Raw genomic sequence first — 27,234 nt, forward strand, 5'->3', positions numbered from 1 at the left:
ATATAATACAGAGAGTATCAGTGACCACCATATAAAACAGAGCATCAGTGACCACCATATAATACAGAGAGCATCAGTGACCTCCTCATAATACAGAGAGCATCCGTGACTGCCATATAATACAAAGAGCATCAGTGACCACCACGTAATACAGAGAGCATCAGTGACCACCACGTAATACAGAGAGCATCAGTGACGGTCATATAATACAGAGAGCATCAGTAAGATACATTTCCCTCATGGGTACTTCCTGTGTGGCCGGATCAGGGTGACAGATGGATACAGCAGTAATATCAGTGATGGGTTCAGTACAATTTACCGCTAGACACAATACCGATGGTCATAATCCCGACAGCCATTGTCCTACAGTCAAAATACCGACACTGACAAAAATACCGACATTCATTATACCGTCATGTTGAAAATGCCGACATAGTCACAATACAGACATTTTAAATGCTGACATGGCAAAATACCGACCTGAGTTTTTTGTGTGTCAATGTCGACATGGACACTGTGTAAGTGTACCGCCTCCCATCGCGTGGCTCGCTGCGCTCGGCACAGTATTATATTCCCCCCTCCAGGTCCACTGGGATGGTAACGTATGAACAAGTCTGTTTTGGGGGCAAACATAGGGATTTAATACCTACCAGTAATTCCTTTTCTCCTAGTACGTAGGGGATACCGGGATGACATTTAGTACCATGGGGAAGTCCTAAAGCTCCCAGAATGGGTGTGAGAATGCTGAGACCTCTGCAAAACCACCTAACCAAACTGAAGGACATCTCTGGCCAAGGTATTGAACCTATAGAACTTCACAAATTTGTTCGTACCAGACCACGTAGCAGCTCGGCACAACTGCAAGGCAGCCGCCCAGGAAGAACCCACCGACCTTGTGGAATGGGCCTGGGTAGAAGTCGGCAAAGGCAAAGCTGATGAAGAATAGGCTTGTTGAATGGTCAATCTGAGCCATCGAGCAATGGACTGCTTAGAAGCAGGACATCCAATTTTGGTAGTGTCGTAAAGGACAAACAGTGAGTCAGACTTCCTATGACGAGCGGTCCTCTTGACGTAAATCTTTAAAGCTCTCACAACGTCCAAGGACTTCAGAGCGACCGATGTGTCAGACAGTATCGGAACCACGATAGGTTGATTAATGTGAAAAGCCGAAATAACTTTCGACAAAAACTGCAGGCGAGTTCTGAGCTCTGCCATATCCTCCTGAAAAATCAAATAAAGGCTCTTACACGATAAGGCCCCCAATTCTGACACACGGCTTGCAGGGGCTAACGCCAGTAACATGACAGTCTTCCAAGTTAGATACTTCAAATCTACCCTTTGTCAGGGTTCAAACCAGTCTGACTGGAGAGAGTTCAATACCACATTGAGATCCCACGGAGCCATGGGAGGGATCAAGGGTGGTTGAATGTGAAGAACACATTTCAGGAAGGTTTGTACTTCCGGAAGTACCTACAGCTGTTTCTGGAAGAAGATGGAGAGAGACAAAATCTGAACTTTGATGGAACCTAACCTCAGGCCCATATCCACGCCTGCTTACAGGAAAAGCAGAAAACGGCCAAGTTGAAACTCCACACGAGAATATCTTTTACCCTCACACCAAGAAACATATTTTTTGCAGATTCAGTAGTAATGTTTGGACGTAACCACCTCATAATTGAAATAACCTTGGAGGGAAGACCTTTTCTGGCTAGAATCTCCCTCTCAACCTCCAAGCCATCAAACGTAGCCGCAGTAAGTCTGGATAGACGAATGGCTCTTGTTGCAGAAGGTCCTCGAGGATCGGCAGAAGCATAGCCCAGAGGTCTGCAATTAGAATTGTCTGAAATCTTTCCCTTTGAGTCTTTTTAGAACTCTTGGGATTGGAGGGATTGGAGGAAACAGGTACACAAACTAGTAAGGCCACGGTGCCATCAGAGCATCCACAGCCACCACTTGAGGATCCATTGTTCTGGACCAGTAATGATGAAGCTTCCTGTTGAGACGAGAAGCCATCAGGTCTACGGACAGCCCAACCGGTGATCCAGTTGTTGAAACACCTGAGGTTGAAGGCCCCTGTCACGATCCGGGTATCTGGACGCCATTACCTGCCGTTTAGGTGTCTTCTGAGACTGGCCCAGCGTTCCGAGTCCAGATCTCATCTGTGTCAACACTCTGCACATTCCTCCTGTCATTCTGAGACACTACCACAGCGGCGCCATGTTTGAATCCAACATGGTGTCTCCCGTCCTCCACGGCCTCCGCCGCTGTTCCTGTGTTATTGCTGCAGGTTCTCAGTATAGTGTATCATGCCTACCGCAGCCTCTGCTGCCCTCCAAGTGTCTCAGCATATAACTGTCATCTGGCGTCTCCTGTCCTCCGCGGCCGGCGCCGCCATTATCACTATGTTTGCACATTTCATTTCAAACCAGTTTTCCCTCCAGGTTCCAGCATGGGCGCAGCCATGTTGGATTTGATCACATGCTCCAATTCCTCCAATCCACCGTCTCTGGAATCTGCATAATTGCCCAGCCAATGCCTGCATAGCAGCAGGTATAAGTATCCTGTGTCTGGGCCAGATAGATGTCAGTGCTTTGAAAGTCATAGCTTGTTCCAGTCTCTCTCTCCTGTGGCTTATTTCTCCAGGTTCCAGTTCCTGTCTCCAGCATCCACAAAGAGACCCGCATCTGCTTTCCATCCTGCGGTGCAGCCTGACTCTACAGTCCTCCGTGGCTGTCCAGTTTCCAGCTATCTACTATCTGCTTCCAGCAGCCAGCTTCCAAACAGATTCCAGCTTCTACAAAACACCGGTGCTGATCCAGCGGATCCTATCTTACCAGCAGTATCCACTACCACCGGTAATCATCTATCAGCTATTCTGTTTCTACGCTCACTAGCATCTCACATCATTCACTCTGTGTTCATCACCTGGCTGGTTCCATCCAGCATCCACTCCGTGACTTTAGTACCTGGCTGATTCCACTCAGCATCCACTCCGTGTCTTACCACCTGGCTGGTTCCATTCAGCATCCACTCTGTGTTTCATCACCCGGCTGATTCCACTCAGCATCCACTCCGTGTCTTACCACCTGGCTGGTTCCATCCAGCTGATACAGCAGCATACTCAAGTTACAGATTCATCTGCTACAACTACTGGCATGTTCCTCGGCTATCTCCACTACTACAACCAGGCCTGGTAAGGTGATTCCATCAAAGGACTTTTACATCTGTTCTATACCTACCAGTGCTCTGAGATACCTCCTATGGTTATGTGATCCAGGAACTGTGTTATTTGCCACTGTCTTTGATTTACTTTGAATGCTGCTTGTCATTTCACGGAGTCTGTTAAATAAACTTTTATTTTAAATTTTAAACTGGTTGTCATGGTCACACCTTCGGGTAATCAATCTGCACTTACATGTCCAGGGGTCTGATTAAACCTCCCAGGTTTAACTTCATCTCAGCCCCTACAACTGAGGCTTCCTCCCGTCAGCCTAAACCCTCAGTTGTGACAGCCCCATTCCCCCAGAAGGAGGTCGTGCCTGCTGAGGAAGTCTGCTTCCCAGTTGTCCACTCCTGGAATGAATATGGCCGAGATGGGTAAAATCCCTTTGTGTGCAGCGGAGGAGGTACTGGAACAATAAATCCTGTTGAAAGCAGTTTTTGAATGGCTTCTTGTAAGGCAACTCTTGCTACAGGTGAAGCTGGTAAGCCTGACTTGAAGTATCTGAGAGGAGGCAGTTCTTGAAATTCTAGCTGGTATCCTCGGGATATGAAATCCCTCACCCAAGTAACGAAGTGTTGAAGGCCAGCACCTACCTGAAAGTCGCCTTGCTGCTGGAGCCAACTGCCATGCGGAGTGCTTAGTGGATGAGGATCCGGAGGCCTGGTCCAGAGATCCAGCAGCCGCTGGTTTACATGACTTACCTTGACTTCCTCTAGCAGCATTGGAGGCACCTCTGGCTCTGCCTCTGAATCTGGCTGCACGAAAGGACTGCAGAGAGGACCTAGGATAGGGACGTCTAGCAGGAGGCGCAGCAGACTGTAGATATGTAGACTTGCCCACCATAGCCTGAGAAATACACTTGTTCAGTTCTTCCCTAAACAAGGCCTCTCCTGTAAAAGGAAGATTCTCCACGCCTTTCTTGGAGTAAGCATCTGCTGACCATTGTTGCAGCCACATTGCCCTGCAAGCCGAGACAGTAATGGCTGTAGCACGGCCATTGATGAGACATAAATCTTTAATGGCCTCACTCATAAAATTAGAAGCATCTTGGATATGATGTAGTAGTGTCATGATCTCATCCTGAGGTAGGAATTCCAACCCCTCTATTATATTATCAGACCATTTTACCATAGCCCTGGAAATCCAGCCGCAAGCTATAGTGGTCCGTTGAGCTACGCCCACCGCTGTATAAATTGATTGATTTGAGTGTAATCTCAATTTTGCGGTCAGCTGGGTCTTTGAGAGAGCCCCATGTACAGGCAGTACTATTTTACGTGACAACCTGGACACTGAAGTATCTACTGATGGGGGATTCTTCCACACTTTCCTATCCTCAGGTGGAAAAGGAAAGGAATTTAGTAACCGTTTAGGAGTTTGGAATTTCTTGTCAGGATTGACCCACGCCTCTTTAGACAGGGAGTTTAATTCCTTTGATATAGGAAAGGTGGCAGAGGATTTTGGTTTCACATTAACATACAATTCCTCTTTTTATTCTGTCTCCTTATCCGGAATGTTGAGGACTTCTCTAATAGAATAAATCGGGGCCTCAAACCCCGGGACAGAGAATTGTCATCTTCCACATTTATCTCTCCCTCATCCAAGTCATTGAAGTATTTCAGAGTCAGATTGGAACACCTGTGGGAGTGTGCGTTTATGAGAGGCCACCAGAGGGGGCTGAGGAGCCTGTCTGTGGTCAGCAGCCTTAACCAAATAATAATTTAAAGATTGTTTCAGGGTTTGCCTTTCCTGTCTGGCAACAGCTAACTCTTTGTTAATATTAGAAATCATTCCCTTGAAAGAGTCTAACCACTCAGGTTCCTGCAAACCACTACCTTGTGAGAGTAGAGAACACTGGGTACACAGGAGAGACCCCCCCCCCCCCACACTGGAGAAGGTGTAAACTTAGTGTTACATGAGGGACACACAGTCTTTTTCCCAGACATTCTTATTGCAAGAAGACACAGAGTTAGGTGAATATACACAGTGCAGTGACAATACAGAGAGTGAAGCAGCACAATAACCCCAGACAGCAGTATGAAAAGACACAGAGAGGGTTGGGAGCAGCACACAATACCTCAGGCAAAGCAATGCCTGAGGTGGACCACACCGCGTCTACTTCAGCATCTGTTAGGGGTGGCGGCATGATGCCGGCATGTGCGCACACCCTGGGGACATGAGAAAAAGCGCATCAGGAGCTCAGTGTCCTGTCAGCGAGAATACGAACCAGCTGATCACTGCTGGGGGGAATAATTTAGTAAAAAAAAAAAAAATATATATATATATATATACTAGGTGCTTCATCGCGCCCTACGGGCGCTCTTCACACCGTCGCAAGGGGCTACGCCCCCTTAACCCTTGCATGCCTTTCTGGGGTTCAATATTTGTATTATATGGAGTATTACCTGCATTCCTTTGTTAGTGGTTAAATATTGCACAATGAAAGGGCGTGCGATGGTGAAGGAGGCGCAGCGCCTTGCGACGGCGTGAACAGCACCTGCAGGGCACAATGTACAGAATGTAACAGGTGCGGGGGGGGGGGGGGGGGGGCTGTGGATGGGGGAGGGTGTCTGTAGATGCTGCGGGTAGAGGGGGGGTGGAAGCGGGGGGGCCCGGATGGGGAAGGGTCGGGAGATGCTGTGGGTGGGGGAGAGGCAGAGGAGTGGGGGCTGCAGATGGGGGATGGGGTCCCGAGGCACTGCCAGTGGGGGAAGGGCAGGGGTGCCAAGGGTGGGAGAGGGGCAGGTGCGGGGATGTTGCGGATGGGTGAAGGGTTCCGGAGGTGCTGTGGGATGGAAAGGGGTGGGGTAGGGGGTCCGGAGGTGGCGTGAGTAGGGGAGGGGCAAGTACAGGTGGTGCGGCGGATGGGGAAGGGGGTCCGGAGGTGCTGCAGGTGGTGGAGGGGCAGGTGGGGGAGGGGTGGATGAGGGGGGCACCGCGGATGGAGGAGGGTGTCTGCAGATGCTGCGGGTGGAGGGGGGGCAGGTGTGGGGGGAGACATATATGGGGGGTGGATGGTGGAGGGGGTCTGGAGGTGCTGTGGGTGGTGGAGGGGCGGAGGAGTGGAAGCCGCGGGTGGTGTAGGGGGTCTGGAGGCACAGCGTGTGGGGGAGGGGTGGGGTGCCGCATGTGGTAGAGGGGAAGGTGCGGAGGTGTGGTGCATTGGGGAGGAGTCTGGAGGCGCTACGGGTACTGTACCTGCCAAAAAGGTAGTTGGAGGGTATGCAGTAACAGGGCCAGGACAGGGGTGACGGGGCCAGGACAGGTGTGACAGGGTCAGAATATGGGTGACAGGGTCAGGACAGGGGTGACAGGGCCAGGACAGGGGTGACAGGGCCAGGACAGGGGCGACGGGGCCAGGACAGGGGCGACGGGGCCAGGACAGAAATTACAGGGACAGGATAGGGGTGACATGGCCATGGTAGGGGCGGCAGGACCAGGACAGGGGTGACAGGGCCAGTATAGGGTTGACAGGGCAAGCACAGGGGTGACAGGGCCTCAGAGCCGGCCCTAACCAATATGATGCTCTAGGCAAGATTTTGGCTGGTGCCCCCTAGCACCGCCGCTAATTCTGCAAGAGATGCCTGACATGAGTCAGCTGGCAGCTCTGCTAACGTCGGGCGCTTTTTGTTTATAAAAATGCATCGTATTTGCTTTACTATGTGGCTAGGATGCACAAGCAGCTTCTGCTGATTAAAATGATATGCAGCATGCCTATATTCTGTATGAAAATGCGGCTGTATCTGTGTATGAAATGCTACATTACAGTGATTTCCAGGAATACACACAGAATATAGGCATGCCGCATATCATTTTAATCAGCAGAAGCTGCTGGAGCCCCTAAGCATATCAAATGCCCAAGGCATTTGCCTAGTTTGCCTATGCCTAAGGCCGGCTCTGCAGGGCCTGGATAGGGGTGACAGGGCCAGGATAAGGGTGACAGGGCCAGGATAACGGTGACAGGGACATGACAGAACACAGGGCACGGGAGAGATTGGTATTAGGGACAGAACAGTGGTGACAGACAGATGTGTCTTACCGGAGTCACTGCTGTTGGCTGCTGCTGTTCCACTCCAACCTGTTGGGATCTGCTGCTGGTGGAGACTTGGCATGGCTGACTCTCTCAGGCTGGAGTCCTGCTTCCTCTGCCCGTCCGCATCCCTCCCCCCCTCTTCAGTCACACACCGCAGACCTCGCGCAGCTGCCGGGCACTGTGGTAAGGGGAGACTGGGAGTGACTGGTTAGCCCCCAGGAGATGCTGCGGCTGGAGGGAGGAGGGGGTCATAGCATGCACGTGGCGTGGACCTCGCGGCTGCCGGGCACTGTGGTAAGGGGAGACTGGGAGTGACTGGTTAGCCCCCAGGAGATGCTGCGGCTGGAGGGAGGAGGGGGTCATAGCATGCACGTGGCGCGGACCTCACGGCTGCCGGGCACTGTGGTAAGGGGAGACTGGGAGTGACTGGTTAGCCCCCAGGAGATGCTGCGGCTGGAGGGAGGAGGGGGTCATAGCATGCACGTGGCGCGGACCTCGCGCAGCTGCCGGGCAATGTGGTAAGGGGAGACTGGGAGTGACTGGTTAGCCCCCAGGAGACGCTGCGGCTGGAGGGAGGAGGGGGTCATAGCATGCACGCGGCGCGGACCTCGCGGCTGCTGGGCACTGTGGTAAGGGGAGACTGGGAGTGACTGGTTAGCCCCCAGGAGACGCTGTGGCTGGAGGGAGGAGGGGGTCAGAGCCTGCAAGCAGCTCGGACTTCTGCAGCGCTACCCGCCGGCTAAAGTGTGTGAAGGAGCTGGGTGCACCTCACTGCGGGTGGCAGCGCTGCAGCTAGCGGTGGGGTTGCCGGGGCTGGAGATAACAGAGGCAGTACGGAATCTGCACAGCGGCAGGTGCCCCACTAAACTGCAGCTAAGAAGTGTGGAGTGTGCCAGAAAGTGACGCTCCTCCGCGCCAGAGAGCCCCTGCTGAGTATGCCGATGTGGGGGGTCAAGCACACAGTGAGCCGGTGCCCGTCTGTCTGTACGGCATACCCCCTCACACACCCCCACACCTCCCAACCGTCCCGATTTTCGCGGGACAGTCCCATTTTTTAGGGTCTGTCCCGCTGTCCCACCCGTGGGCCGCAGTGTCCCGCGGTGGTGGTGGTGTTGGGGGGGGGGGTCAGTTGGGAAGCTCCTGTACTCACTGTTCTGCTTAGAGCAGTGGTGAATTTAGTGGAGACAGAGGGAGAGGGGGCATCAGGGGGTACGGATTAAGGGGGGGTTCCAGCAGCAGAGCCGGATTAAGGGGGGGCAGGGGGTACGTACCATGGGCCCCACAGTTTTATGGGGCCCCCTGGCTGGAGTAGCTGTGTCCCAGCTCTGAAGCTCCCCCGTCCTGCCAGTAACAGCGGCAGCATTGTGCTACAGTCAGCACACGCTGCTACGTGTAGGCAGGTCTGTGGTGTTACAGGGAGGCAGCAGTCTCCCTGCTTTCTTCTGCCTGTGCGGGTGTGTAGGGGGGAGCGACCACCTCCTCTGGATTTACCTCTAGCTGAGGGGCCAAAATTCCATAAAAAAAAAAAAAAAAATCCTGGAATTTGCATAAGGGGGCGTGGCTTCGCGGGGCGATTAGGCCACGCCCCAATCCCACAGCAGGCACAGCAATGAGATAGGGCCCCTTGTCTTAAGTGCCCTGGGACCCCAGACTCATAATCTGCCCCTGGGGGCATGCCAGCAGCTCACAGAGCGCTGGGCATGCCCCCTCACTGACGAAAACGGGTGCCCTCCCGTGAAGCCACGCCCCCTTTTCGCTGTGGGGTGTTGTGTGTGTGTGCGTGTGTGTGTGTGCGTGTGTGTGTGTGTGTCCCTCCTCCTGTCTGAAGAAAGCTGGGAGGTAAGCATCCCTGCCTGTGCCATGCCCATATCATCTGCTTCTGCTGCTGCTCTCCTATAGATTTGCCCAGTTCTGTGACTCATTTGAATAACTCCACCCACCACTGTAACTCCGCCCAGCGTTACAGGCACAGAGTCACAGATTTAGACAAATATATAGGAGATATTTTTTTTTATTTTTTTTGCTAAAATCATTTTTTGCTAAATTCATGTTCTTCACCTAATTCACTCATAAAAAAAATTACTATTTCGTAGCGGTTTTTGGGGAAAAATCCATCAGTTAAGGATAAGGCAGAGAACCTTCAGAACTGTCAATGGTGTAACCACTTTAGACTTCGAAGCATCCTTGGGTCTGTTGAGGCTGCAGGTTTGGAGGCTAAATTATGTAGCTTACTGTGCTCTGTACCCTAAGCTTGTGGACTTGAACCCCCTACAATACCGTAGAGATGTTCTTTTGAAATTTGAAAATTGAAATTCCTATATGCATTATGGACTGGTAGGTGAACAGCTGTGAAGGTCTGTATGAACACCTCTGCAAATAAATAAAAATATTTAGTAACAAAAGGTCTCCACAAATGTAATCAAAAATATTAAGTAGCAAAAAATTTTTTTATTTCTAAATGCCCCAATCCACAACTAGTATCCAAAGAAGGGCCGTACTTTAACCACTTGTCTGGCATGGTGGCATCAGATGCGACCACACCAACTAGTGCCTTATCTGACCAGGATGCGACAAGTCAGATACAGTGTTTGCAGCTGCAGGGAAGAGAGACTTCCCTCTGCTGCTGCTCTCGGAGGGACCGGAATGTTCCTCTGCCTTCCTGCACCCTCCCCCACCATAACTCTTATTTGAAGAGATAGCAGCCAGCACCCAAACCAGCAGACAAGAAGATTTTTAGGCAGCAAGTGTTTACTGTAAAAGATCAGTTCTTACAAAAGCGATATGATGTTGATCATTTGGAAACTGTATTTGAGGATGGAGGTTCTAAAAACAGATGTGTGGTCTATTTGTTACAGTGTCAGTGTATGAAGCAATGTTTTTTGTAATAGAATTTGAACAGTTAATGCAAATTGACTTACATTTAAAAAAATTATGATAAAAATCTGTTTTGAGTTTATATGTGCCCTTTAACAATATCTGTTTAGAGTTTATATGTGCTTCTTGACATTTTGTGGATTTTCTAACTCTCCTTTTTGCTTTTGTGAGAGTTTCCATCTGATACATTGAAGGTTTTTGTAAAATAATTTAAATAGTTATAGGGAGTCTACATATATTTCTGAAAATATCTGGAGAAATATCTGTTTTGAGTTTATATGTGCCTCTTTAAAAAATATCCGTTTTGACCTTACATGTGTCTCTTAGAATATTGTGAAGTTTTGCAGCCCCATTTTTTGTTTTAGAATAGTTTCCATCATATATATTGAAGGTTTAAAAGCCTATTTTAAATTTAGAGATATGAGTTTTTCAATGGAGCCTGTGCGGAATATGTTAGGATACTTCTAATAGTATATACAAAGAGGCCAAGATAACCGTGGATCTATCTGTATTACTTTAAGATGCCCTGGAACATGTATGATGCTCTGGAGTGAGTACAATGGATCTGAGGTCAGTAGTATAAAAAAGTGCCTTGACAAAAACCCATTCGAGGGTGGAAATGTGTCTCCAGCAGGTGGACCCGGTCACAGTGTTTTTATCAGTGAGGTGATAGAGTACTGGAGATGGAAAGCAGGAAGATTGGTGTCACTGCAGACCTTGGAGAACAGAGATAGCTGTAGATATAGGACAGCTAGCGCTGAGGAGCATTTAGGAGACCACGGGCAGAATAGTCCCCGGTGCACAGATACACTATACGTGTAACATCTACAGTCTATTGTATGTATCGCTTCTCCTACTGTAAGAACTCTGTAGAAAGCACATTGAGACTGAGGATTGATTTTTATGGATTATATATGGAATTAAAAGTTGTTTGAATAACTGTAAAGGACCACCCTTCTTTGGATACCAGCTGTGGATTGGGGAATTTAGAAATAAAATTTTTTTTTTGCTGTACAATACTTTATATAGTATTTATTATTTATTTGTGGAGGTGTGCTTCCAGACCACCTCTAGGAACTGCGTTAGACCGATATACACTAAATATATGGGAAGCCAATACATAGGCCGTAGCACCGTGGATCCTTTTTGAAATTTGTCGCCCAATCCCTTGGCCTGTATCCTGCCATAGGACTCTACAGTCACTTTGTGTATTTGTATGGACTTGCAAGAAGCTCTGACTCTCTGGCTGATCTGTACGGCATTATAATGCATATCTTCTCCTGGCATGTCCAATATAGCAGAGATAAAAGGGAGGATGCCTCGGTGGCTAGTCTGGGAGTTAGTTTCCTTCCCTGGCTCACTTAGTGACCTGTGCACTCCATTCTATCATTTTCACATTGTACTCTGGGTTGGCCGTCTACTAGATGTGCCTCCTATATGAAATTGTGGATGCCATGTTTGAAGTAGGAGGCACTGATACCTTTGGTTTCAAGCCTGCCATTGCCCTGTGAAGGGCGCAACTTGTGTGCCTCACATATCCACATGAGGGATGAGTAGGGACTCAGCCACACTCTACAAAAAACTCCCCTTGTTTGCTTTCTTCTCCTTTGTTATGTTTGTGAGAGTGATATGTAGCACATGCAAAGTATTCTGCATGAGGTTGTACTAAGCAGAAACCTCTGGGAATAGGTGCAATATCAAATAGAGCCAAATTTTTTTTTTTTATTATTTCTACCAGATGGACGCAATACAAGGAATACCCCGGAGGGACATCTCGTTTGGTCTCCAGATTTTGAATTAGAAGATAAGAACATCACACAAGGGTCTCCAGAAGAAAACCCCATTTCCTTAAATATACATCCAACACTTCACAGTGCAGATATATCATCTGATCCCTCTGTTCCTGAGGAATGTTCTCCTGGTAACTCACATATTGCTGCACCTAGGACAGATCATAGCGGTGATACAGTCATTTCCTCTTCTGGATGTGGGAAAAGATTTAAACATAAAAGACAAGAGATAAGTCAAACAGGCAAGAAGCCATTTGCATGTTCTGAGTGTGGGAAATGTTATGGACACAAATCAAATCTTTGTAGACATCAGAAACAACACACAGATGATAGACCATTTCCATGTTCTGAGTGTGGGAAATGTTTTAAAGATAAATTTTCTTTTTTTACACACACGAAACTTCACACAGGCGAAAAACCATTTCCGTGCTCTGAGTGTGGGAAATGTTTTACACAGAAATCAGATCTGATTATACATCAGAGAAATCACAAGGGTGATAAATCTTTTTCATGTCCTGAGTGTGGTAAATGTTTTACACAAAAAGCAGATCTTGTTGTACATCAGAGAAGTCACATATGTGAAAAGCCATTACCATGTTCTGAGTGTGGGAAATGTTTTACACAAAAATACCATCTTGTTGCACATCAGAGAAGCCACACAGGTGAAAAACCATTTCCATGTTCCGAGTGTGGGAAATGTTTTGCACTGAAATCAGCTCTTGTTAATCATGAGAGAATTCACACAGGTGAGAAGCCATTTCCATGTTCTGAGTGTGGGAAATGTTTTACAATGAAATCATATCTTGTTAAACATGAGAGAAGTCACACAGGTGAGAAGCCATTTCCATGTTCTGAGTGTGATAAATGTTTTACACGGAAATCAACTCTTGTTAGACATCAGAGAAGTCACACAGGTGAGAAACCATTTTCATGTTCTGAGTGTGATAAATGTTTTATAGTGAAATCACATCTCATTACACATCAGAGAATTCACACAGGTGAGAAGCCATTCCCATGTTCTGAGTGTGGGAAATGTTTTCCAGTGAAATCAAATCTCATTACACATCAGAGAAGTCACACAGGTGAGAAGCCATTTCCATGTTCTGAGTGTGGGAAATGTTATAAACACAAATCACATCTTCTTATACATCAGAGACATCACATAGGTGAGAAGCCATTTCCATGTTCTGAGTGTGGGAAATGTTATAAACACAAATCACATCTTCTTAGACATCAGAGACATCACACAGGAGAAAAGCCATTTACATGTTCTGAGTGTGGGAAACATTTTACGTGTAACTCATATCTTGTTTCACACCAGAAGAGTCACACCGGTGAAAGATCATTTCCATGTTCTGAGTGTGGGAAATGTTTTACACAGAAATCCTCTCTTGTTAGACATCAGAGAGGTCACACTGGTGAGAACTAGCTATTGCAAGACACAGTTTAATTTCCTTGAACTGGTAGACATGAAATAAGGTTGCGTTAATGTTTTACATATAAGAATCTGTAATACAATTATTTGTGTAGACACTGACTTTTAATAGGATCCAAGCCCTTTGTACATATTTGTATAAGATGAGGCAGCCATCTTTAGCAATTTCAGGCACGGGATGCTGCACTTTTGGAGAACCGAGGGAATGCCATTCTTTTTGCCAGGACAAGACCTATGGGATATGTCAGGCCTAAGGATATGGTAAATATCAACTGGTTTTATCCTACTACCTAATACTGTACCTGGCTACACCAACTGACTATACCACATGGCGGGCTATTACGAGAGAATGCACTCTATGAACTCTAATGCACTATGTTTTAATTCATTATATGTGTGTCTTCTTGCTATAATAAAAAGCTGCAATGTAATTACACCAAGGCTGTGAGTATGAATATCAGATGGTATATGGGACCATTTCAGAGCCTGAACATCTCTTTCATATCATTGCCCATGTGAACTTTTTCCTCACCTTTGACTTGTGTTACATGTTTTAAGGAGCACAGTATTTCCTCCTGTGGATGGTTCTGGCTGCTATATCATACTCGATCATAAGTCATCTTTTTTATAACATATGCTTTTCTCTATCGTCCTAGTGGATGCTGGGGTTCCTGAAAGGACCATGGGGGATTAGCGGCTCCGCAGGAGACAGGGCACAAAAAGTAAAGCTTTACGATCATGTGGTGTGTACTGGCTCCTCCCCCTATGACCCTCCTCCAAGCCTCTGTTAGGTTTTTGTGCCCGAACGAGAAGGGTGCAATCTAGGTGGCTCTCCTAAAGAGCTGCTTAGAAAAGTTTAGGTTAGGTTTTTTATTTTACAGTGAGTCCTGCTGGCAACAGGATCACTGCATCGAGGGACTTAGGGGAGAAGGAGTGAACTCACCTGCGTGCAGGATGGATTGGCTTCTTGGCTACTGGACATTAAGCTCCAGAGGGACGATCACAGGTACAGCCTGGATCGGTCACCGGAGCCTCGCCGCCGGCCCCCTTGCAGATGCTGAATACAGAAGATGGTCCAGAATCGGCGGCAGAAGACTCCTCAGTCTTCCTAAGGTAGCGCACAGCACTGCAGCTGTGCGCCATTGCTCTCAGCACACTTCACACGGCAGTCACTGAGGGTGCAGGGCGCTGGGGGGGGGCGCCCTGGGCAGCAATGAAAAACCTTTTTTAGGCAAAAAATACCTCACATATAGCCTCCGGGGCTATATGGAGATATTTAACCCCTGCCAGAATCCATTTTTAAGCGGGAGACGAGCCCGCCGAAAAGGGGGCGGGGCCTATCTCCTCAGCACACAGCTCCATTTCCTCACACAGTTCTGCTGGTCAGGAAGGCTCCCAAGCTCTCCCCTGCACTGCACTACAGAAACAGGGTTAAATAAAGAGAGGGGGGGCAAAATTTGGCGAAATTGTGATTTTATAAAAGCAGCTATAAGGGAGCACTTATTATAAGGCTATCCCTGTAAAATATAGCGTTTTGGTGTGTGCTGGCAAACTCTCCCTCTGTCTCCCCAAAGGGCTAGTGGGGTCCTGTCCTCTATCAGAGCATTCCCTGTGTGTGTGCTGTATGTCGGTACGTGTGTGTCGACATGTATGAGGACGATGTTGGTGAGGAGGCGGAGCAAATTGCCTGTAATGGTGATGTCACTCTCTAGGGAGTCGACACCGGAATGGATGGCTTATTTTATGGAATTACGTGATAATGTCAACACGCTGCAAGGTCGGTTGGCGACATGAGACGGCTGGCAAACAAATTAGTAACTGTCCAGGCGTCTCAAACACCGTCAGGGGCTGTAAAACGCTCATTTACCTCAGTCAGTCGACAGACACAGACACGGACACTGATTTCAGTGTAGACGGTGAAGAAACAAACGTATTTCCCTTTAGGGCCACACGTTACTTGTTAAGGGCAATGAAGGAGGTGTTACATATTTCTGATACTACAAGTACCACAAAAAAGGGTATTATGTGGGGTGTGAAAAAACTACCTGTAGTTTTTCCTGAATCAGATAAATTAAATGAAGTGTGTGATGATGCGTGGGTTTCCCCCGATAGAAAATTATGGGCGGTATACCCTTTCCCGCCAGAAGTTAGGGCGCGTTGGGAAACACCCCTTAGGGTGGATAAGGCGCTCACACGCTTATCAAAACAAGTGGCGGTACCGTCTATAGATAGGGCCGTCCTCAAGGTGCCAGCTGACAGGAGGCTGGAAAATATCATAAAAAGTATATACACACATACTGGTGTTATACTGCGACCAGCGATCGCCTCAGCCTGGATGTGCAGAGCTGGGGTGGCTTGGTCGGATTCACTGACTAAAAATATTGATACCCTTGACAGGGACAGTATTTTATTGACTATAGAGCATTTAAAGGATGCATTTCTATATATGCGAGATGCACAGAGGGATATTGCACTCTGGCATCAAGAGTAAGTGCGATGTCCATATCTGCCAGAAGATGTTTATGGACACGACAGTGGTCAGGTGATGCAGATTCCAAACGGCACAAAGATGTATTGCCGTATAAAGGAAAGGGAGTTATTAGGGGTCGGTCCATCGGACCTGGTGGCCACGGCAACTGCTGGAAAATCCACCGTTTTTACCCTAAGTCACATCTCTGCAGAAAAAGACACCGTCTTTTCAGCCTCAGTCCTTTCGTCCCTATAAGAGTCATATCTGCCCAGGGATAGAGGAAAGGGAAGAAGACTGCAGCAGGCAGCCCATTCCCAGGAACAGAAGCCTTTTTACCGCTTCTGCCAAGCTCTCAGCATGACGCTGGGACCATAAGGACCCCTGGATCCTACAAGTAGTATCCCAGGGGTACAGATTGGACGTTTCCCCCTCGCAGTCTCCTGAAGTCTGCTTTACCAATGTCTCCCTCCGACAGGGAGGCAGTATGGGAAACAATTCACAAGCTGTATTCCCAGCAGGTGATAATCAAATACCTCTCCTACAACAAGGAAAGGGGTATTATTCCACACTATATTGTGGTACTGAAGCCAGAAGGCTAGGTGAGACCTATTCTAAATCTAAAAAAATTTGAACACTTACAAAGGTTCAAATCAAGATGGAGTCACTCAGAGCAGTGATAGCGAACCAGGAAGAAGGGGACTATATGGTGTCCCGGGACATCAGGGATGCTTACCTCCATGTCCCAAATTTGCCCTTCTCACCAAGGGTACCTCAGGTTCGTGGTACAGAACTGTCACTATCAGTTTCAGACGCTGCCATTGGATTGTCCACGGCACCCGGGTCTTTACCAAGGTAATGGCCGAAATGATGATTCTTCTTCGAAGAAAAGGCGTCTTAAATTATCCCTTACTTGGACGATCTCCTGATAAGGGCAAAGTCCAGGGAACAGTTGGAGTCGGGGTAGCACTATCTCGGATACTGCTACAGCAGCACGGGTGGATTCTAAATATTCCAGAATCGCAGCTGATCCCGACGACACGTCTGCTGTTCCTAGGGATGATTCTGGACGCAGTCCAGAAATAGGTGTTTCTCCCGGAGGAGAAAGCCAGGGAGTTATCCGAGCTAGTCAGGAACCTCCTAAAACCAAGGAAAGTGTCAGTGCATCATTGCACAAGGGTCCTGGTAAAAATGGTGGCTTCCTACGAAGCAATTCCATTAGGCAGATTTCACGCAAGAACTTTTCAGTGGGATCTGCTGGACAAATGGTCCGGATCGCATCTTCAGATGCATCAGCGGATAACCCTATATCCAAGGACAAGGGTGTCTCTCTTGTGGTGGTTACAGAGTGCTCATCTTATAGAGGGCCGCAGATTCGGCATTCAGGATTGGATGCTGGTGACCACGGAGGCCAGCCGAGAGGCTGGGGAGCAGTCACACAAGGAAAAAATTTTCCAGGGAGTGTGATCAAGTCTGGAGACTTTTCTCCACATAAATATACTGGAGCTAAGGGCAATTTACAATGCTCTAAGCTTAGCAAGACCTCTGCTTCAAGGTCAGCCGGTATTGATCCAGTGGGACAACATCACGGCAGTCGCCCACGTAAACAGACAGGGCGGCACAAGAAGCAGGAGGGAAATGGCAGAAACTACAAGGATTCTTCGCTGGGCGAAAAATCATGTGATAACACTCTCAGCAGTGTTCATTCCGGGAGTGGAAAACTGGGAAGCAGACTTCCTCAGCAGGCATGACCTCCACCCGGGAGAGTGGGGACTTCATCGGGAAGTTTTCCACATGATTGTAAACCGTTGGGAATAACCAAAGGTGGACATGATGGCGTCCCGCCTGAACAAAAAACTAGACAGATATTGCGCCGGGTCAGGGGACCCTCAGGCAATAGCGGTGGACGCTCTGGTAACACTGTGGGTGTACCAGTCAGAGTATGTGTTCCCTCCTATGCCTCTCATACCAAAAGTTCTGAGAATCATGAGAGGGAGATGAGTAAGAACGATACTCGTGGTTCCGGATTGGCCAAGAAGGACTTGGTACCCGAAACTTCAAGAGATGTTCACGGAAGACCCGTGGCCTCTACCTTTAAGAAAGGACCTGCTCCAGCAGGGGTCTTGTCTGTTCCAAGATTTACCGCGGCCGCGTTTGACGGCATGGCGGTTGAACGCCGGATCCTGAAAGGGCATTCCAGATGAAGTCATCCCTACCCTGGTCGAAGACAAGAAGGATGTAACCGCAAAACAATTTCACCGCATTTGGTGAAGATATGCTGCGTGGTGTGAGGCCAAGAAGGCCTCTACAGAGGAATTCCAACTGGGTCGTTTCCTACATTTCCTGAAAACAGGACTGTCTATGGGCCTAAAATTAGGGTCCATTAAGGTTCAAATTTCGGCCCTGTCGAATTTCTTCCAGAAAGAACTGGCTTTAGTGCCTGACGTTCAGATGTTTGTAAAAGGGGTACTGCATATACAGCCTCCTTTTGTGCCTCCAGTGGCACCTTGGGATCTCAATGTTGTTTTGAGTTTCCTAAAGTCACATTGGTTTGAACCACTCACCACTGTGGACTTAAAATATCTCACATGGAAGGTGACGATGCTATTAGCCCTGGCTTCAGCCAAGCGTGTCTCAGAATTGGCGGCTTTATCATATATAAAGCCCTTACAAAATTTTTCATTCTGACAGGGCAGAATTGAGGAATCGTCCTCAATTTTCTCCTTAAGGTGTTTTCTGTTTTTCACCTGAACCAGCCTAGTGTGGTGCCTGCGGGTACTAGGGACTGGGAGGACTCCAAGTTGCTAGACGTAGTCAGGGCCCTGAAAATATATGTTTCCAGGACGGCTGGAGTCAGAAAATCTGACTCGCTGTTTATCCTGTATGCACCCAACAAGCTGGGTGCTCCTGCTTCTAAGCAGACGATTGCTCGTTGGATTTGTAGTACAATTCAGTTTACACATTCTGTGGCAGGCCTGCCACAGCCAAAGTCTGTAAAAGCCCATTCCAAAAGGAAGGGGGCTCATCTTGGGCGATTGCCCGAGGGGTCTCGGCTTTACAACTTTGCCGAGCAGTTACTTGGTCAGGGGCAAACACGTTTGCTAAATTCTACAAATTTGATACCCTGGCTGAGGAGGACCTGGAGTTCTCTCATTCGGTGCTGCAGGGTCATCCGCACTCTCCCGCCCGTTTGGGAGCTTTGGTATAATCCCCATGGTCCTGACGGAGTCCCCAGCATCCACTAGGACGATAGAGAAAATAAGAATTTACTTACCAATAATTCTATTTCTCGGAGTCCGTAGTGGATGCTGGGCGCCCATCCCAAATGCGGATTATCTGCAATACTTGTACATAGTTATTGTTAACTAAATCGGGTTATTGTTGTTGTGAGCCATCTCCGCTGTTATCATACTGTTAACTGGGTTCAGATCACAGGTTGTACAGTGTGATTGGTGTGGCTGGTATGAGTCTTACCCGGGATTCAAGATCCTTCCTTATTGTGTACGCTCGTCCGGGCACAGTACCTAACTGAGGCTTGGAGGAGGGTCATAGGGGGAGGAGCCAGTACACACCACATGATCGTAAAGCTTTACTTTTTGTGCCCTGTCTCCTGCGGAGCCGCTAATCCCCCATGGTCCTTTCAGGAACCCCAGCATCCACTACGGACTCCGAGAAATAGAATTATCGGTAAGTAAATTCTTATTTTAACATCTGTACTTGCCTTAATGGAGCTTACAATCTAAATTCTATGATTTGCAGAGGTGAAATACAAAGCACTGCTCCTAGGTGCACTCTTAATTATTATATTACTAGCTGTTCTACCCGTTCCTCGCACGGGAGTGTCTGATTGTCACGGTTGTAAATATGAGTTAATAATTTGATAATCTATAGAGATGGAAATTTGAGATATCTGAATGTAAGTAAATGTTGATCCATGGTTCGTGGCGTTACCCGAGGAGCACCCGTAGCAGATATGGTAATAAGTGACGGGACCGTTTTTGTAATTTATTAAATTCTACACACTGGATGTGGAATCCAAACTTTGATCCAGTTGTCCATTTGGGCGTTATCGTTCACGCAACGCAAGTCATGCTTCGGTAATGATCCCATTATGTCATCGCCCTTTTCATACCCTTAGGGGAGGTTTATTAAAATCCTAATTACGTAGTTTTCCTATTTCCCACCTGAAGAATACCTGTGTTACATTTCATCTTCCTGACGTATTGGGAAGTCAGAGAATTAGTGATGAGCAACTGAGGTAGGGAGTCAGTGAGGTAGGGAGTCAGTGAGTGAGGGCTTACACATTTATAAATATATATATATATATATATATATATATATACAAATTTTATACAAAAAAATAACTCATGGATATGGCAATTTGAATATAAGCACAAATTGGAAATATAAAAGTATGTGTGTGTGTATATATATATATATATATATATACACAGCCAATAGACGTGGCACTCCTGGAGTCTTGTCAAATAAATCTCGTGAGTAGGCAGTTTCGTGAAACCTACTCACGAGATTTATTTGACAAGACTCCAGGAGTGCCACGTCTATTGGCTGCGTATGTAATTTTATTACGAAGGCACCCGAAGCAGCTACTTCTTTTTCAATGGAGAGCCGGAATACATGGGCTGTATATATGTATATGTGTGTATATATATATATATATATATATATATATATATATTCTAAATACAGAAACAAAAGAGGCGGGCGCACATAGTGCAAATCACTTTTATTTAAAACAGGTAAAATCCCTTTAGCGAAGGATCCACATTAACAAATAAAATTACTGTGAGATGGAATCCACATTAAGGGCGGGATGTACTAAAGGGAAAATGCGATAAAACCCCCAATTTATCACATTTTCATATGTACTATACCCCGTCCGCCGCATTATTGCCCCTGAGGGTATCGCCATCTTTGGATGGCGATACCCTATAGAAGCCTATGGGCTTCTTATTGCCTGCCGCCGCAACCCGCAGACGCCGACCCCCTCCCTCCCCCCGGCATTACCTTCTACCAGGAAGTCCTGGTCAACCCTGGTCCCGGAAACCAAACTCCTCCTCCCCTAGCAACACAGCTGGAGATCCTTCCGGCTGCAGGGTGGAGGAGAAGGCACCCCGGGACAGCTCCAGTCTCTGCCTGCTGGTAAGAGCTGTGCTGCACCAGGAACCAGGACCTCCGGGACCTCACACTGCACCAGCGGCTTACCGAACAACACCGCGGCTCGTCGGGACACCAACACAACCAGGAGGCACAAACCAGTGGTCAGCTTGGGAGCTGATACATCTAGCAGGCCACGCCTCTACGCGTTTTGCATGTAGCTTCGTCAGGAGGCTGGCCCACTGGACGTCATGCCTGTCATTTATAGTACTGGTGTCACACAGATGTAGCTTAATGAATCATGACACCTGGAACAATTACTCCACTGGAACATACTTCTTCTATTAGCAGGTTTCATCATCAGAGCATTCCATTTATCATCATCTAAAGGGCCTCATACACTACAGCGACACGTCGGAACCCTCATGTAGCATACGATTTCCCTTGAACCGGCCGGTCGGCAGGATCGCATATGATACATTGGATTTATCGGCCCAAAAGGTCGAAATCGGATGAAATCGGGCATTATCGTTCTAGTGTACGGGGGCCTTTACTTTAAGTCTTCACTGAAAGACGCATTTTACATGAAACAACAGAGACGGCAGTATTACATCTTAGATGGAAAAAAGACCGATCCATTAACCTGTACTGGAATCATTTAAAGTGATACACACAAGTGAGATGACTTTACCTCTCTCTAATAAACGGGGTCATTTCATCATTTTCGTTGAGACCTCCTGGAATTGGAGTGTCTAAAGAAAGGATCCAGAAGGTCTCACGTTTTAGAAGTACCTGTTCCCCCACTCCCCCGTTTCTGTCCACTGGTACATGTTCTATCCCAGGGCTGGCCAAACCGGTCCTCGAGATCTACCAACAGTCCATGTTCTCCAGGCCTCCTGGAGATCTGTAGAATGGTCAGTTAGGAATGAATGCAGCACATCTTACTTAGTAATGACTACACCTGTGCTCCAGCTAGGTGGTCTGGAAAATGTGGACTGTTGGTAGATCTCGAGGACTGGTTTGGCCAGCCCTGTTCTATCCCAATAAATCTCAGAGAATCTGGATCAGCACCATGATGTTCACTAAAATGACGTGGTATACTATGATATCGGGTGTTTTTAGGCCGTTTTGGACCTAGAATTTGATCCAACAACCATATGTGCCAGTTTTTCTTGGCCATTTTCTAATTCCCGATGTCCTGAACTAAATTGTGTTACAAATGGACAAAAGATTCTCTTATATTCTACATCCTTTTTTTCTTTTATACACAAGAAGTGATTTTATCTTTAGTCTTCGCTTTTTCTTTAGCTGATTCTATTAAGTCCTCGGGGAACCCTCTCTCAGCGAACCTCTTTTTATATATCTCAGCCTGTTCGTCAAATTTGACCATGTGAGAACAATTTCTTCTTAACCTCAAAAATTGTAAATAGGTGATATTTTCTTTCCATTGGGGCAGGTTGCAGCTGGTATCCTCCAAATAGCTGTTGCTATCCACGTTCTTAAAATGGGTGAATGTTTCTCGAAGACCTGTCTTGGGGAAATTTTCGGTGCTAGGCACTACATCCAAAAATTCTAAATGGACGGGATTGAATGTCCCTGTGAAGCGTAGGTTGAAGGTATTGGCATTAATCGCTTCTAAAAAGTCAACCCACTCGGACTATTCCATACTATCAGGACGTCGTCTATGTACCTTTTGTACAACACGATCTTATCCTTTGCAGCCCCACTCATGATATTCTGTTCCCACTGTCCCATATAGATATTGGCTTATGGCTGATCCACACACCTGCTGGTACCATGCCTCAAGAAAAGCGAAGTAATTGGCTTTTAAGACAAATTCAAGACATTGACACACGAATCTTAGACTCAATCACCTCAGGGTCATTTCTTAATATACGTTCTACAGCCGAAATCCCCTTATCGTGAAGAATAGATGTACAGAGCGATTGTACATCCATTGAACACCACTTATAAGATTCTGCCCATTGTAGATCACCTTTTATTTGTAACACTTGAGTTGAGTCTTGAATATAGGATTCAAGGGTGGGTATATATTTTTTTAATACAGTTGTCAACGTATTCAGACACCCTTGATGTCAGTGATCCAATGCCACTGACAATTGGAAGACCAGGGGGGTGGGATAGGTCTTTAGGGATTTTTGGGATATGATAAAAAGTCTCCATCTTTGGATGTCGATTTGGCAAATAATGAAATTCATTTAAATTAATACACTTATTGGAAATTCCTTCTTTGAGAATCTGTTCCAATTCTAGAGAATTCTAGAAGACACTGGTGGGATCTTTTTTCAACTTTATATATGAATTAACATCACCAAGAAGTCTATAAGCTTCCTCCTCATGGTACTCCCGATCCATAATTACTATCCCACCCCCTTAATCACCCCTCTTAATCACTATATTTTGATTTGAAGAAAGGTTCCTTAAGGCCCCTAATTCGGCTTTGCTAAGATTTTTAGTGTTGTTCCTTACCGATGTGTTCAGGCTCTCTATCTCCTTCTTCATCATTTGACTAAACATTTCAATATAAGGGCCCTTTGGTTCTAAGGGATAAGAGGTCTATTTTAATTTGAGTCCAGAATCCTGTATAGTATTATTCCAGTTTTTTATTACTGCATCATCTTTTTTTATATAATGCCTTTTTAATGTCAAGTTCCTAACATACAGGTTAAGATCTATCTATGTATTTACTTTATTCAAGCCACAAGATGGCGCATATGAAAGACCCTTTTTAAGAACTTGTTTCTCTAAAGGAAGTAATTCTACTTTCGAAATATTGAAGATTCCACTCTCGGGGGCTACTTTAAAAAGTTCCTCAACTTGGCCTCCCTTTTTGGTAAATCGTTTACCTATGTGCGAATCTGGTACCTGGAATATAGAAAGAGGACATACTAGGCAGGGGCGTAGGGAGGGTGGACAAGTGGAGCTCGGGAGGTAAGGAGATCTGGGAGTGTCACAGTGACATTACTTATGTCAATAGTTTTAATACAGGGACATGACTGGAGAGGTGAGGGGATCTGGGAGTGTCACAGTGACATCACTTATCTATAGTAATAATACAGGGACATGACTGGGGAGATGAGGGGATCTGGGAATGTTACAGTGACATCACTTATATCTATAATAATAATAATACAGGGACATGACTGGGGATGTGAGGGGATCTGGGAGCGTCACATTGACATCACATAGCTATAGTAATAATACAGAGACATGACTGGGGAGGTGAGGGGATCTGGTAGTGTCACAGTGATATCACTTATATCTATAGTAATAATATAGGGACATGAGTTGGGGAGGTGATGGGATCTGGGAGTGTCACAGTGACATCACTTATATCTATAGTAATAATACAGGGACATGACTGGGGAGGTGAGGTGATCTGGGAGTGTCTCTGTGACATTACTTATGTCAATAGTAATAATACAGGGACTTGACTGGGAAGGTGAGGGGATCTGGGAGTGTCACAGTGACATCACTTATATATCTATAGTAATAATACAGGGACACGACTGGGGAGATGAGGGGATCTGGGAACTTTATAGTGACATCACTTATATCCAGATGCATAGGGAGGGTGGAGTAATTGGAGCTCGAGGCGCTGCTGGGGACAGAAGACCACGGCTCCCTGTAACACAGCTGAGAGCCGGGATCTCCGAGTAGGAGGAGATAACTAGAAGAGAGGGAAGGGGTGCCCACCACACTGCCTGCTTGTTCCATGTCACTGATTGCAGTGCTGAGAGTCCAGTGCAGTGAAGTGTGGTGTGTTGTTGGGGAAGAGGGGAGTATTGGAGGCTTGTCAGAAGATGCTTCCTGGCTGTCAGGTATCTGCATTCAGTGATCTGGAAAATGCAGGCAGTGTGGTAGTCACCCTTTCCTCACTCCTTTCCTTCTACCCACGGAGGCCCAGCCTGTCAATCACATAGAAGCTCCGCCCCTCCAGCTTAGAATGAGGAGCTGCTCTGCTGCTGCCCACTTGGTGAGAATTGTGTGAGTATATGTGTATGTTTGTGTGTGTGTGTGTGTGTGTATATATATATATATCTATCTGTGTATACTGTATTTGTGTGTTTATGTATGTCTGTGCCAAAATGTGTGTGAATTGTATGTATGTATGTATGTATGGGTGGTGGTGGGTGGGGGCACCGTGACATGACCCTGCTCTGGGTGTCATGTGTCCACGCTACGCCTCTGATACAAGGAGGGAAAAAATTAACTGGAGAGAACCTAAGAGAAAACCTAAGAGAAGCCAAGGAAAGATGGAAAAATCTCCAAAAGGCATCAAATTACAGATTAGACATTCTTATAACATGTCAAAAAAAGTTTGATTTTATTTCCATCATTTACACTATCAAAAGAACAGAAAACAAAAAATGGTGTCTGCAAAAGTTTGGCCACCCTGCAGAGTTAATACCTTGTACTGCCCCCTTTGGACAGCTGAGACCTGGCAGTGTCATGGATTGTTCTCAATCATCGTCTGGAAAGACCAGGTGATGTCAATCTCAAAGGTTTTAAAAGCCCAGACTCATCTGACCTTGCTCCAACAATCAGCACCATGGGTTCCTCTAAGCAGTTGTGTAGAACACTGAAACTAAGAATAATTGACGCTCACAAAGCAGAAGGCTATAAGAAGAAAGCAAAGCGTTATCAGATGCCCATATCCTCTGTTCGTAATGTAATTAAGAAATGACAGTCATCAGGAACAGTGGAAGTTAATCGCAGGATTGTGAGAAAAGCAAGTCAAAATCCACGTGTGACTGCACGATCCCTCCAGGAAGATCTGGCAGACACTGAAGTTGTGGTACACTATTCCACTATAAAGAGATACTTGTAAAAATATGGTCTTCATGGAAAAATCATCAGAAGAAAACCTCTTCTACGTCCTCACCACAAAAATCAGCGTTTGAAGTTTGCAAATGAACATATAGACAAGCCTGATGCATTTTGGAATAAAGTTCTGTGGACCAATAAGGTTAAAATCGAACTTTTTGGCCGCAATGAGCAAAGGTACGTTTGGAGAAGGAAGGGCACAGAATTTAATGAAAAGAACCTCTGTCCAACTGTTAAGCATGGGGGTGGATCAATCATGCTTTGGGGTTGTATTGCAGCCAGTGGCACAGGGAACATTCACGAGTAGAAGGAAAAATGGATTCAATAAGATTCCAGCAAATTTTGGACGCTAACTTGATGCCATCTGTGAAAAAGCTGAAGTTAAAGAGAGGCTGGCTTCTACAAATGGATAATAATCCTAAACACACCTCAAAATCCACGGTGGATTACATCAAGAGGCGTAAAACTGAAAGTTCTGCCATGGCCTTCACAATCTCCTGACCTCAACATAGTTGAAAATCTATGGATAGACCTTAAAAGAGCAGTGCGTCACAGACAGTCCAGGAATCTCAAAGAACTGGAAGACTTTTGTAAGGAAGAATGGGCGAAGATACCTCAAACAAGAATTGAAATACTCTTGGCTGGCTACAAAAAGCGTTTACAAGCTGTGATATTTGCCAAAGGGGGCAGTACAAGGTATTAACTCTGCAGGGTGCCCAAACTTTTGCAGACTCCATTTTTTGTTTTCTGTTCTTTTGAAAGTATAAATGATGGAAATAAAATCAAACTTTTTTTTGACATGTTATAAGAATGTCTAATCTGTAATTTGATGCCCTTTGGAGATTTTTCCATCTTTCCTTGGCTTCTTTTTGCACATTAAAATGAATTTTTGCCTGGGGTGCCCAAACTTTCAATCCCCACTGTATGTATATATATATATATATATATATATATATATATAGGATATGTGTGTATATGTGTATTAGAATATGTATATTCCTATTACAATTTCTAATGAATGCTGAAGTAAAGTTATTCCTTCTCATGTGCTGGTCGCTCTGTTGATAAAGCTCTAGGTCAGCCGTGACGAGATGGTCTCAAATCCTCATGAGGAGTCCGAGTGTTTATTGTTTTCCCGCAGTGGATAGAATAAAGTGAAAGTCAACTCCTGGTCTGAACGGGGCCCTGTCACAAAGAATCGTATACAGGAAGCTAAGTGATATTTTAATTATATGCTTTGATGATATTTGCATTACATACGCATGGGGGAGTGCTTGCATTCAGAAATGGTCGGTTACCTTGGCATCCGATAGAATTACCCTAGAGAGAGAGGGGATATTTCTTAAGTTGGGTCTTCTCTAGAACATTGTAGCAGGCTGCCGTGCGACTACAAGAAGTATGGGACTCTTGGGTTCGCGGGCCAATTCGATGGCTAGGAGGGCGTTGTGG

General features: G+C 46.4%; 1 protein-coding gene across 2 annotated transcripts in view; it reads left to right on the top strand.

Annotated features, from left to right (window-relative positions):
• Positions 1-13,781, top strand: part of LOC134984198 (zinc finger protein 260-like) — a 79,706-nt gene extending 65,925 nt beyond the window's left edge. For both annotated transcript variants that reach the window (XM_063949832.1, XM_063949831.1), the window contains exon 6: positions 11,866-13,781. In XM_063949832.1, coding sequence (XP_063805902.1) covers positions 11,866-13,346 — 1,481 coding nt within the window. In that variant the 3' untranslated portion in view covers positions 13,347-13,781. The remainder of the gene's footprint in view (positions 1-11,865) is intronic.
• The last annotated feature ends 13,453 nt before the right edge of the window (positions 13,782-27,234 follow it).

The sequence above is a fragment of the Pseudophryne corroboree genome (genome assembly GCF_028390025.1).
Source record: "Pseudophryne corroboree isolate aPseCor3 chromosome 3 unlocalized genomic scaffold, aPseCor3.hap2 SUPER_3_unloc_4, whole genome shotgun sequence".
In the NCBI taxonomy this organism is placed as follows: Eukaryota; Metazoa; Chordata; class Amphibia; order Anura; family Myobatrachidae; genus Pseudophryne; species Pseudophryne corroboree.